This window comes from Myotis myotis, unplaced genomic scaffold (assembly GCF_014108235.1).
Source record: "Myotis myotis isolate mMyoMyo1 unplaced genomic scaffold, mMyoMyo1.p scaffold_m19_p_11, whole genome shotgun sequence".
In the NCBI taxonomy this organism is placed as follows: Eukaryota; Metazoa; Chordata; class Mammalia; order Chiroptera; family Vespertilionidae; genus Myotis; species Myotis myotis.
This window is the reverse complement of record NW_023416315.1, coordinates 9,886,368-9,899,491: the sequence shown is the minus strand read 5'-3', so window position 1 is coordinate 9,899,491 and position 13,124 is coordinate 9,886,368. Positions and strand designations below refer to the sequence as shown.

Here is a 13,124-nt window from a genome sequence, read left to right as displayed (position 1 = left end):
GAGTGTGACTGAGGTGGCATTTGAGTCTGTTTGGGGCATCTTCAACTTGAGCTGCCTTGGACTTTTGGTGGAGATATCAACACTTGCACAAAAAAATATTTCTGTGTTTACAGGCCCAGACTTGGGTTAAAATCCTAGTCCTGCTACTTCCTATTACTGTGACCTTAGACAGGGCACTTAACCTTCCAAGACTCAGCTTTTATAATGATAAAAAAGGCATAATGGTACCTAACTCATAGGGTTGTGTGAATTAAATGATCTAGTGGACAAACATTTAATAGAGTGCTAATACATGATAACTCAATAAATATTGTTATCATTCTAGATATGGGTGCTTCTAATATCTTGTTTGGGCCATGGTATGGATGAGATGCACAGAGAATGAAAAGAGAGGGGACCAGATATGGCAGTGATGGCGAACCTATGACACGCATGTCAGAGGTGACACGCGAACTCATTTTTTTGGTTGATTTTTCTTTGTTAAATGGCATTTAAATATATAAAGTAAATATCAAAAATATGTCTTTGTTTTACTATGGTTGCAAATACCAAAAAATTTCTATATGTGACACGGCATCAGAGTTAAGTTAGGGTTTTTCAAAATGCTGACACGCCGAGCTCACAAGGTTCGCTATCATTGAGATATGGTCTACTAGGGAGTATGAACAGTTGAACCTGGGAAATTTCGTTGTCGGGACCTTCTTACTCTGTCCTCTACCCTAAACAGGTTATTCCAGGTATTACTGGAGGAAGTACAGTTTAATCTTTGCCTTCTAGCCAAAGAATAAGTGTTAAGTTAGATAAGTATTAAGTAAGGTAAGTGTTGTTTCTATTTCCTAAGCTCATTTATTCACATTTATTTATTCACACATTTACTGAGATACCTGTAGACATTGTAGGTGCTGAAAAGATATGGCAGAGAACTGACACTTGTCACAGCTCTCATGGTGCTTGCTTCTAAAGGAGAGGCAGTTGTTCATCAAAAAATAAAAAATATCAGAGAGTGATAATTGCTATAGAGAGAATGAAAATATGATAAAATGTCAGAGAGTTCCTAGGAGTTTATTTTCGATTGGGCGGGCAGGAAGGCCTCTTTGTGGATGATATATTTAAGATCAGTAGTAGCCAGCCATGTGAAGAGTAGAAGAAAAAAAAAAACATTCTAGGTAGTGCAAATGCCTCAGGAAGGGATAAGCTGTTGGGATAAGTCATGAAGGACTCTAAGACAGGGATAAGTAGTTCAGATTTACTCTAGGTGACTTGGAAAAGCCCCTAGAAAGCTTTAGGCAGGAAAGTAGTGCACTCTGATTTATGTTTTAGGAAGATCACTGTGATCAGAAGAGGCAAGGATGAGGTAGAAGCAGGAGGCTAATGAAATAGTCTAGATGGAACCTTACTTATTTTGTCCTCCTATTTTTGGGCCGAAGACCCATTCTGAAGCTCCTAGTTGCATGGAAGTCTCAAAGGTGTCTTTGAATTGATCCCCCACAGGCAAATTGTGCTGATAATCTAGGTGCTGTGGGCCTGGAGCAGATAGAAAACAAGCAGTGATTACCAACTGAGGGTCTTTAACCAGTTTTTTAGCTATGGGTTCATGAATGGGGTTCTAGGAGTGTAAGCATGTTCAGTTACTTTTTTTCTAGGAAGAATTTATAGCTTCTTACCAGTTTGTCAGAGGGACCTTTGACCTCTAAAAGATTAACCTATGATAGGCAGAGTGTTGAGAGCTGTGGGAGGAGGTGTCATAGGCGGTACAGAAAACAAAAACACCAATGAAGCATTTGCTTTTTTAAGAGCTCATAAGTTAAGGAGACAACCCAGGTAGACACAAGAAAAATGAATGAAACCAGAAGTGGGCAGGCCACATCATCTGGTGTTCAGGCAAATGAAAAGATAAAATATCTTTGCCTGGCTGGCATGGCTCAGTGGTTGAGCATCAACCTATGAACCAGGAGGTCATCGTTTAATTCCTGGTCAGGGCACATGCCCAGGTTGTGGGCTTGATCCTCAGTGTGGGGCATATAGGAGGCAGCCAATCAATGATTCTCTCTCATCATTGATGTTTCTATCTCTCTCTCTGAAATTAATAAAGATATATTAAAAAAAGATAAAATATCCTTTCCCTTTAGCTTCCTTCCCTTGCATTTTTACTTATAAAGTCCGGAAATGCAAGTTTTGCTCTGTATTAAATGTTCATAGAAACCACAAGATGGCGAGGTTGCTCCTTAAAATGAATGTGAGCACCTGAGGGATTGGAATGGGGTTGGGGAGGAAGGAGAGAGAGAGAGAGAGAGAGAGAGAGAGAGAGAGAGAGAGAGAGAGAGAGAAAGAGAAGGGGGAGAATCGATAAGGAAGAGACAGGAGAGAGAGAAGGAGTTAGGGAAGGAGAAGGGAGAGGGAGAAGGAGAGGGAGAGGGGAGAGGGAGAGGTGTTTCTCTCTAATTTTCCATAACCTCTTTAGTTTTCCTTATCTTCTTACTTGATTATAAAATAGAACTGACATGCTTAAATTTTTCCTCTTTAATTTTGATTATAGTTGTTTTTGGAATTGTAAAGTTTACAATTAAAAAAGAACTATCTGGCTCCCATGCTTACCATTTTTTCAGCTCTTTATTAAGTTATTAATAAATAATTCAGTCCTCACATTGCCAACAGAGTAATCTTTGCAAACTACCATTTTGATAATGTCAGTACTCTGCTTTAAAATTTTCTATTTCTTGTCATAAATATATGTTGATAGTACTGGTAGTTAAGGTAAGTATAATGCAAAAAGGTAGAATAATTTTTGATTCATACTACAAAAATATGTAAATATATTTTATTATTATCTTCTTTTCTAAAATGAACAAGTACAAAAACTTTCCATTTTAATGGGTTATTAAACAACATAATTACAACAACACTTAAACTATTTATTCTCATCATTTCATCGTACCTCAAGGCAGTTTTTGTTTTTCTCAATATTTTGTGGAAAGGGCAAGCTACTATATTATTAGCATATTAATCAATGAAAATTTATTAGCTAAGTATATTTAGCTCTCATAGTAAAGTGTATTTTGTTTATACTGTTTTATCAAATTGAATTCTTGTAATAAATCTATGAGATAAATGTGACTATTGTGGACACAGAGGCTCAGGGAGGTTAAAGGAATTGTCAAAAATACAGTCGTTGGCAGAGCTATAATTTGAATCCAAATGTTTTCATTCCTAAAACTCATCCTCTTATTCTTCATGCCATACTCCCTGCCTCCACAAGAGTAACTGTTTATTTTTCTCTTTAATAGAAATATTTGGAAGTTAGAACTTGCATCGTAAGGCAAGCACTGCAGTGCACTTTTACTTAGCAAGCTGTGTGTTTTCTGTGTGTGTTTTCCTGCAGGCTTTGTTTGGAAGAGTCCATTTAGAGTTGTGATGGTGAGGGCTTCTGTTTGTCTCATTTGATGGGTTGGGTTCCTGGCCAGAAGCCTGAGCACCTGATTTCCCTAGCTGGAGCAGACTGACCCTTAATCCCTTAATTCCTTCTTTTGCCTTACTGTTGGGATAACAGGTTTTAAAGAGAACGCGCGCGCGCACGCACACACACACACACACACACACACACACACACACACACACACAGTGTTCCTGCCTTATGGCAGAGTTTCTCTCTGCTCCTGGAGGCCTGTTTTATGCTGGGGATACCAGGGCTTCAAGGCTGGCAGCATGGTCTAGGGTGCCCTTTCAGCTGTGAACTAGCTGTCCTGGAATATAAATTCACTCCTCACACTTGACGCTCATTTCTGCATGGAGACTGTTGACTTGTACTTCATTCCCTTCATGCCCCCTTCATATCTCATTTTGCTTTTCTAATCGCTGCAAGCCCCTTGGAGAGAAAGCTGCCCTAGAGTTCTGAGTGATGCCAGACAGTCCTGCTTCTCCCATATGAGTCTGGGTCCCTAGAGACTCCCCGGAACTGGAGCTCAGAGCCTGAGACTCCCTCCCGATTGAAAACGACAACCGCGCGCTCAGCCGCCAGCCCGCTCCGCATGCACCTCCGCACCTTAGTATTTTACTTCAGCACTGCGCCTCCTCTGAGTCTCGGTATGTTTTTCTCTTTCCTCCTAGTTGTAGAACTTCCACTCAGCCAGCCTTCCTGTGGTTCTGGATGATGTCCGTTCCGTCTTTTAGTTGTATTTTTGATGTGGTTGTTCGAGGCAGCAAACTCCGGTGTTTACCTATGCCGCCACCTTGGTTTTCTTCTATGTCCTTTCTTGTCTATTTTTTAAAAAAATATATTTTATTGATTTTTTACAGAGAGGAAGGGAGAGGGATAGAGAGTTAGAAATATCGATATGAGAGAAACATCGGTCAGCTGCCTCCTGCACACTTCCCACTGGGGATGTGCCCGCAACCAAGGTACATGCCCTTGACCGGAATTGAACCTGGGACCCTTGAGTCCTCAGGCTGACGCTCTATCCGCTGAGCCAAACCGGTTAGGGCTCTTGTCTGTTTTTTGGAAGAGTTTAAAAAGTATTGATACATCTGGTTAAATGTGTAGTTTAAGTCCAGTATTTTCTTTTCTTTTTTAAAAATTAATTCTTTATTGTTGAAAGTATTACATATGTCCCCCTTTCCCCGCCTTGACCTCTCCCAGCCCAGGCCTTCACCCCCCTATTGTCTGTGTCCATTGGTTATGCTTATATGCATACAAGTTCATTGGTTCATTTCTTCCCACCTGCCCACCCTCTCTTGCCTTCCCTCTGAGGTTTGACAGCAATATTTTCTTATTGATATTATGTCTTGGATGATCTGGCCATTATTGAAAGTGGAATATTATAGTCCCCTACTATTATTGTATTGCTGTATTTTCCCCTGCATTTCTGTTAATATTTGTTTTATATATTTATATGCTTCTATGTTGTGTGCTTAAAAAGTTATAAATGTTATGTCTTCTTGTTAGATTGACCCCTTTATTATTATATAATGACCATCTTTATCTTAAAGTATATTTTATCTGATAAGTATAGCTATCCCTGCTTTGTTTTGGTTGCCATTTGCATGGAATATATATTTTTTTATCACTTCACTTTCAATCTGTGTCCTTAAAGCTAAAGTGAGTTTCTTGTAGGAAGCATGTAGTTGGGTCTTGTTTGTTTTATCCATTCCGATATTCAGTGTCTTGATGGGAGAATTTTGTTCATTTACATTTAAAGTGATTATTGATAGCAATCATGGACTTACTATTATCATTTTAATTGTTTTCTGGTTGTTTTGTAATTTCTTTTCTCCATTTTTTTCTTTGTGATTTGATGATTTTCTGTAGTTGTATGTTTAGATTTCTGTCTCTTTATCTTCTGTGTGTCTGTTATATGTTTTTGCCTTGTTTCTTCATCTTCCTCGAGTGTCTGTGTTGGTTTTCACATATTAGCTGAAACAGCTACCTCTTTCAGTCTTTACAGACTGACCTTGTGTAGGAGATGAATCTTGTGGATGAGCCCAGCCTGAGCTCCTGGGTGCCTCTGAAGCCTGTGTAATTGCCCAAGACACTCTCTTTGTTGCCTCTCAGTAGTTGAGGGTGTGAGAAGACCCATTAATGTCCCAAAGGGAATGGTTGCTGTCAGCACCTAGATGTAGGCTGATTAGAAGCTGGGCCCCAGGCAACAACTGTGAAAGCTTGCAACCCTTCTGCATTGAGCCTGGGCATATAGCTGTGGGGGGTGCTCCTTAGCCTTTAAAAAACCCTGCCTGTTTGTTTACTACAGTCCTGTGGGACCCATGAAAGCTTGGCTGGCAGTCTAGCCAGGTGATCCAGGGGCCCATCCCTCAAGAAGTAGCTACAAAAATTGGGGCATGAGACAAGTATACTAGTAGAAGTTCCTTCCAGAGAGTCTGGTGAGTTGGTTTTATTGTTGGCGTTAGCTGGAGAGAGAAAGTGGGGGATGTGCCCACAGGTTCTTTTTGGTTCCAGGTGGGATCACAGTCAGCCTCTAGAAGTGTATTAATTACTAGACTCTCAGGTAACATCTTATAAAGTATGCAGTTACACTCTTTCCAGGGAAGGAGAGACCAGGAGGCAGACTTTTTTTTGTCTGTTCTGAGCCCTGTAGGGGTAGCTGTGGTTAGGGTTCCTCTGCATCAACAACTTTGTTTGCTACAAGTCTGTGGGCCTGAACTCTGCTAGCTATCAGAGCTACTTGTTTGGGGGCCCACCCCTCAGGTGGGAGTTTAAAAATTGGGGCATTTACTGTGCTGTTGAAACCCTTTGCTCCTCAGGGAGAAGCTGGGAGTTCGGGGTTCCATCCTAATTGTTTATCACTGTGCCTAGAGTGGACCTTATGACAAGAGTATGTCTCAGCCTTTCCTACCAATTTCGATGTGGGTATTCTCTCCTGTCCAATATTTAGGAATCATTCAACTGGTTTGTGGATTTCTCTCAGAGTGAAGCTCCACATGTAGCTGTACATTCAGTGTGTCCAGGAGAGAAGGAAAATGACCTTCTATGTTTCCATTTGGTCAATTACAAAACAAAACAAAATAGAAAAAAATCCTGTTGTTTTCTTTATTAATTTACTTTTTATGGATTATTTGTGTTTTGGAAATAATATCTTTTATATAACCAGCAGTCATTCATTCATTCATGCAATAAGTGTTATTGGATTCTATTCTAGATGCTGGGCATACAACAGTGAGTTGAATAGAAAAAATCCTATATACATTTTAGTAGGGAGGAGACAAAATAAATCAATAAAAAATATGTTATATATCTTGTGGTGATAAAGGCTATCAAGACAAATATAATCAGGTAAGGGTGATAAAGAGTGAGGAGTAAGAGTGTTCTTTCATTAACATTCGCTAGGGAAGGTCCCTTTGGTAAGAAATTGTTTGAGTGCTGACTTGGAGGATGCGAGGGAGAGAGTTATGTGGATGTAAGGACTGAAAGAGGGAGCGTGTTCCAGGTGGCTAGAGAAGCAAGCAAGGACCTCGAGACACTTCTTTCCTGATCTTTCTGAAGTAGAGTATGCAAGGAATTTCAGCCAAGAGCTGATGGCTATGAAAGGTTCTTCATCTGGCCACTTTCTGATTGACACATGGGATTTGGAAACAGATTCATGTATCTCCGAATATAACCTTTGTTATTCCACAGTAAGCACAAGGACTGAGGAGAGCAGGATAAAATATTTTTTGTGTTTTAGCTGATGGCAAAAAAAAAAAAAAAAAAAGTGATACCTTTTCAGTCTCTTTGTAACATAAAATTCACTGTTAGGAGATGTTATCATTTTATTCATGCTCAGGTTTTTAATTATTTATATATTTTTTATATACTTGAGATAATATGCAAACAGAACCTAGGGAGACATTTTTTTTTCCACTTTGTATATTGCTTTGTATAGAACAAGAATAGCAAATACCTGTTGGAGTCTGGAAGGTAAGTTAAATGAATGAAACAGGCTGAGGCATAAAGGGGTGAGTGGTGGTGGAGACTGGCAAATTGGAGAATTTATGCCCTGTGTAAAGGGGAAGAGCTATTACTTAACTCTTATTGTTGCCATGTGAGAACATGGGCCTAGTTTTTATTTTCTGATTTTTCAAAAAATGCCTGCAGGGGTTCTTGTTCCAGCATTAAGAAGGGCTCAGCAATCTGGAGAAGGCTGTGCGTAGATTAAATAGGAGTCCAGAAATGAAAGATAATTTTGAAAGGCATTTGGGGGTCAGAGGAGCTTAGCTTAAAGCAGTGGTTCTCAACCTTCCTAGTGCCGCAACCCTTTAATACAGTTCCTCATGTTGTGGTGACCCCCAATTTCATTGTGACAAATTGAACATAATTAAAGCATAGTGATTAATCACAAAAACAATATGTAATTATTTATGTGTTTTCCGATGGTCTTAGGCGACCCCTGTGAAAGGGGTCATGACCCACAGGTTGAGAACTGCTGGCTTAAAGGAAACTAAGATCTAAGTTCTAAATTCTAAGGTTTCCTCTTCCCAGGACCCCATGCTTTTTATTAACACAACTTGTCCTGAGGCGAGGCAGAGATATACACTTCAAAGGGTCAGGGTTTGGTACAGAGTCCATTGTCAGAATGGGGGAATTAGCCTACGGCTGTTCAGGTGTTTGGCCTGTAGGAGGCAATAACATGTAGATTAGATGCCCTTTAGCTGTCTGGCAGTCAAGAAATCAGTTTAATGTATCCTATTCAGGTTTGGAGAAATGCCCTTGCCACTCCAGATGATTCAGCCCTGCTGAACATGCTGGAATTGGTTTCTGGCAATGCCAGAAATTTTTATTTTTTGTGCTAACTTCTGATTTTTAAATGTTCTAAATAAAAAGATTTGAAAACACTCTTCAGACTAGACTTGACTAAAACATTCGTGCAGGTGTATAGTCACCAGTTTGCTACCTTCTGGGGTACAACCCCATGATTAATTTTTACTCCCTTCTTCAAGGGATTGTGTTGACGGTAATAGTAACAGGATGCTGCAGGATTTCTGCATACAAATGGTTTTAAACGCACCATTGTACTACTGCTCTCCTTAAGTGGTGCTGAATGTGTCTGTTCTCATTGTGTTAGGGTACGGCCAGACAGGTCCACTGTCTCAGCGAGCTGGTTATGATGCTGTGGCCTCTGCTGTCTCTGGTCTGATGCATATCACAGGGCCTGAGGTAGGTATCCTTCTTAAGATTATTCATAATTTTTCACCAGGTGTTCCAAAAGGATTTTCAGTCTTTACTAACCCATTAAACTTGAGTTAATTTTAGAAAGAATCCAAGGAAAGCGAATGACTTACGAAAGTTATCTATATCCCCTAGATGTGAATATGGCCTCATAGAAAATAACACTCTTTTTAGCAAGAAGCAATAGAGTGTAAACACATGTGGCATATGTATTATGTTCTTCAAGTTCAACATAAGCACCTTCATGCAATTTAGGAATAGTATTTCTGTTAAATAGAATGGCTGACTAGACTGGTGCACAGATGTCCATTTCTGCAGAGTGCCTTCACTTGGCATGTGTACATAGTGGAGGGTTTCTTTTTCCCTCTGGAATAATGTAAGTTGTTATTTATTTTAAAACTTATTAATAATGCCTCAGGTGTAGTTGTGTCTGATTGTTATGTGCATTAGATTCTGACAGTGAAAAAGTTAATTTGATTTCATAGTAATCCTTCTTCGTTGATGACAGGTAGGGAAGTTCCTAAAAGGTATATAGGTGGCCAAAAGGTGCTTGGTTAGAGCAGACTCTTAGAAAATGCACATTTGGGGAAAATAATAAGAAAGTAATTAAAGTTAAAAAAAAGGTATGAAAGCCTAGTAAATAGAAATACTAAAAGACATTCATTTCCAAAACAAAATAGATTGATAGTCTTAAAAAACTGTTTCTAGTAGGTGTTTCTTCCCTGAATTACTTGCTTCAGTTAATTCTTCAGAAAGTATTGCTTAGTGTTAGGATAAATAGGCAGAGTGCCTTTGTCTTCTTCTTCTTCTTCTTCTTCTTTTTTTTTTTTTTACCGTCTACTTCTTTCTATTAATTTTAAAGCAGGCACTAGGATATTAGTGACTTTAACTATAAGGTCTTTTGTATTCTTCTTATCTGTTTTATTTTCACCAGTCTTAGAAAAAATGTGTATGGCCTTTCCTTAAAATATTTAAGTGCACTGATTTTCTTTCTATCCCTTGTGAGAATAGAGGATGGATATCTCGCTCTTTACTCTTATGTTATTAAAGTTCTTTTATGTATAAGGCATGATTGTGAGTGGTCTTATTTAAAAGCACTGAACTCAATTGTGAATATGTGAAAGGATCTTGGATTTTTAAATTTGTATATTCAAAAATTAAAATGGATTAACACAAAAACAACTGAGGTAGGTGAAGGATTACTGTGGCTCCTTTAGTATACCTTTTCTCGAGATACCTTAAGGACACCACACCAGCACTCAGCTTATTTAAATGTTGAATTTGTTATCGGTGGAAGTGGGGTATCCCTTTCCCCACTGAGTGTTGGGGGTGGTGTTCTTACGATATCTTGAGGAAAATAATTTTCTGAGACTCCCACAGGAGGATGAGTGATTTTTATTTGTTTACATCCCAGGGTTTTCAAAGCCCCATTTCCCTGAATTCCAGACTTGGAAGAAGTGCAGCTGGGGATCCAGTAGAGCTAAAAGCAAAGTCTGTCCAGCGTTTCCGTTCCATGTTGCAGCCAGGTCCAGTTCAACATTTGACTCTTTGCAGCCCATTAGTCCATTGTGGTGGGGGTGCACCTGGGGTGGGTCCTGTGGTTGAACGCAGGAAGCTAAGCCTAAGCCAGGAGCCAAGTGTGCCGAGAAGAACCAAGAGCTCAAACTCCTTGTTTAGGGGATTAAATATCTCAAATCTTTGCACATTTGCTGTGGCCACGCCCATTCTGGCCAATGACCTATGTTCACAGGTGTTGCTGACAGCAAGCATCTTTGCTAGTCCCCTCTCCCCGAAATGTCCAGTCCCTTCCCCCAGGAATCTGTGGGGAATACACTACTGGTTCCTGGGGAGTGTAAAGCTTTAGCTTCCTGGTGAAGCTGCCTAAATGACATGCCTATACTATTTGGCCTTCTCTTTGCTCCTTTCCTGTTATTAATAACTAGAGGGCTGGTGCATGGGATTCGTGCACTGGTGGGGGGCGTGGCCTGCAGAGATCGGCCAGCTGTGGGAGTGCCGCTGAACCCAGTCAGCTGAGCGGCTGCTCCCTGGTCTGGCATCTTCTGTGGAGCCAGAGCACTTGCCTCTCCAGGGGACCTGGTTGGGGCTGGGCCCAGGGACAATAGCACTGAGAGGCGGCGGAGTAGGCCTCAGTCCCAAGGTGGCCATGAACCCGCCTCCCAGCCTCCGGTGTCAGCTCTGTGAACTCAGCAGCGGCGCTGTACTGCCTGTGGGCGTTCGGAGGAGGCTACAGGGAGTGAGGAGGAGGAGCCTGGGGTGAGGAGGGGAGGATTGCAGCTTGGGCTTCTCCCTGTCAGCCGTGGGGTTTGCAGCGAGAGCAGCTGCTCATCCCAGTCAGCTGAGCAGTGCTCGCACTGTGGTAGCTCACTGACCACCAGGGGACAGCTCCTGTGTTGAGTGTCTGTGCCCTCTGGTGGTCAGTGCACGTCATAGCAGCTGGTTGACCAGTCGTTCTGGTCATTCCACCGTTAGGTTGCTGGGCTTTTATTATATAGGATTAGGTTAATTACAACACTATCAATAGGACAAAAAAGGACTTTTAAGTACACATGAATACCAATATAGAAAGGGAGTGTACATTGGGCACATTGTTTTGAAATATCCAGATTATGCATGGATAATATTTACTTACTTCAAATTCCTCTCATTTGGAGGTGCTCATACTTGGTTATTAAACCTGCAACTTCTAGGGTAGGGACAGTGTCACTACTTGTCACTTCTTGCTCTCCAACCTCACATCTAGTCTGTGGTTTTATAACCGTATGCCAACACTCACTCCACTTCTAAAATCTGCGCACGGACCCTCTCTTTCCCAGACTCAGCTTCAGTCATCCTGGGCTTGTCTCTCCCCTGCTATGTTATCTGGGAACTTTAACCCTCACAGTTTTTTTGTTAAGTCCAGTTCCTGTCATTATCTTTATTATCTTCATTGGTGACCTATTTAATGTCTTCATTGAACAGTCTTGGGAATCGGAAAACCAGAATTTGAACTTTCATTTTGTCATTCAGTGTAACATTAGATAAGTTGTCTGACTTCAGTTTTCACTTCTGTAAAATAGGGAAAAATACATTTTTATTTTTATTTTAAAATATTTTTATTGATTTTAGAGAGGAAGGAAGAGGGAGAGAGATAGAAACATCCATGATGAAAGAGGATCACAATTAGTTGCCTCCTGCACACCCCACACTGGGACTGAGCCCGCAGCCTGGACATGTGCCCTGACTGCGAATTGAACCGTGACCTCCTGGTTCACAGGTTGATGCTCAACCACTGAGCCACACTGGCCAGGCGGAAAAATATATATTTTTAATTGGTAGTGATAAAGTTGTGAACTGATGGTGGAGGCATCACCTGAATTATATGAAAAAACCACGCTGAAGTCTAATTCAAATGCCTATTTATAGGCAAGGAAGTGAAGCTGCTTAGGAGTGGATTCTATAGCTCTCGGTTCAGTGTTTCAACTATTAAGTGGGATTTCCTTCATGTAAGGGAAAGAATACTTTATGAAAATTAATTTTGTGACTGTGTTAAAAGCATAATTTTAACTTCAGTGAGTAATTTGAGTAGAGTGTGTGTTTAGAATAGAAGATTCATATACTGAAATAATTCAGAGTTTGTTCTTATGAACTGTGGAGGCAGAGACTGTGGTGACTGTGTTCATGTGCACTGAAATCCCCATTTGATATGAACGTGCCACTTTTTGTTCTCCATGTTGTTCTTTGTACTTCTAAATAAGTTTTTCCTACTAATCAGGACTGTAAATAATACTTACAGTGGTTTTCATAGTCAAAATATTACCTTGGAAACTTAATTTTCTGTTGATTGTTTTTCCAAATTAATTTCATTTTTAAAATATATTTTATTGCTTTTTTACAGAGAGGAAGGGAGAGGGATAGAGAGTTAGAAACATCGATGAGAGAGAAACATCTATCAGCTGCCTCCTGCGCACTCCCCACTGGGAATGAACCCGCAATCAAGGTACATGCCCTTGACCGGAATCGAACCTGGGACCCTTGAGTCTGCAGGCTGATGCTCTCTCCACTGAGACAAACCAGTCAGGGCTAATTTCATTTTTAATCCTGACTCTACTCAGCCAATAATCAAAGTCTAAGAATTCAAATTTCTACGTATCTCTTCAATCCATCCATCCTCCTTTCTCTGTCCTTGATTGAGGTTCTCATCTTCTCTCTCCCCCTCTGAACTATTGCCAAATTATTTTATGAGTCTCCTAGCATCACACCAAGAGTCTTTTAAAAAGTCCCATTTTTGTAGCCTTTTATATTCATAAAGTGCTTTGATGCATCTTTTGTTATATAATTCTCATATCTACCAATGAGGTAGATTTTATCATTACCCTCATTGAATAATTGAGAAAAAACTAAGAAAGGCCAGGACTTTTCCAAAAGTATTGAAGTTAGCAAATGGTGGAAGAATTCATATTTTAGAAAATAG

At 40.3% G+C, this 13,124-nt stretch overlaps 1 protein-coding gene across 5 annotated transcripts in view; it reads left to right on the top strand.

Moving 5' to 3' along the window:
- Nucleotides 1–13,124, top strand: part of SUGCT (succinyl-CoA:glutarate-CoA transferase) — a 556,817-nt gene that overhangs the window by 41,127 nt on the left and 502,566 nt on the right. For all 5 annotated transcript variants that reach the window (XM_036327439.1, XM_036327436.1, XM_036327438.1 and 2 more), the window contains exon 7: nt 8,550–8,641. In XM_036327439.1, the coding sequence (XP_036183332.1) occupies nt 8,550–8,641 (92 nt within the window). The remainder of the gene's footprint in view (nt 1–8,549; nt 8,642–13,124) is intronic.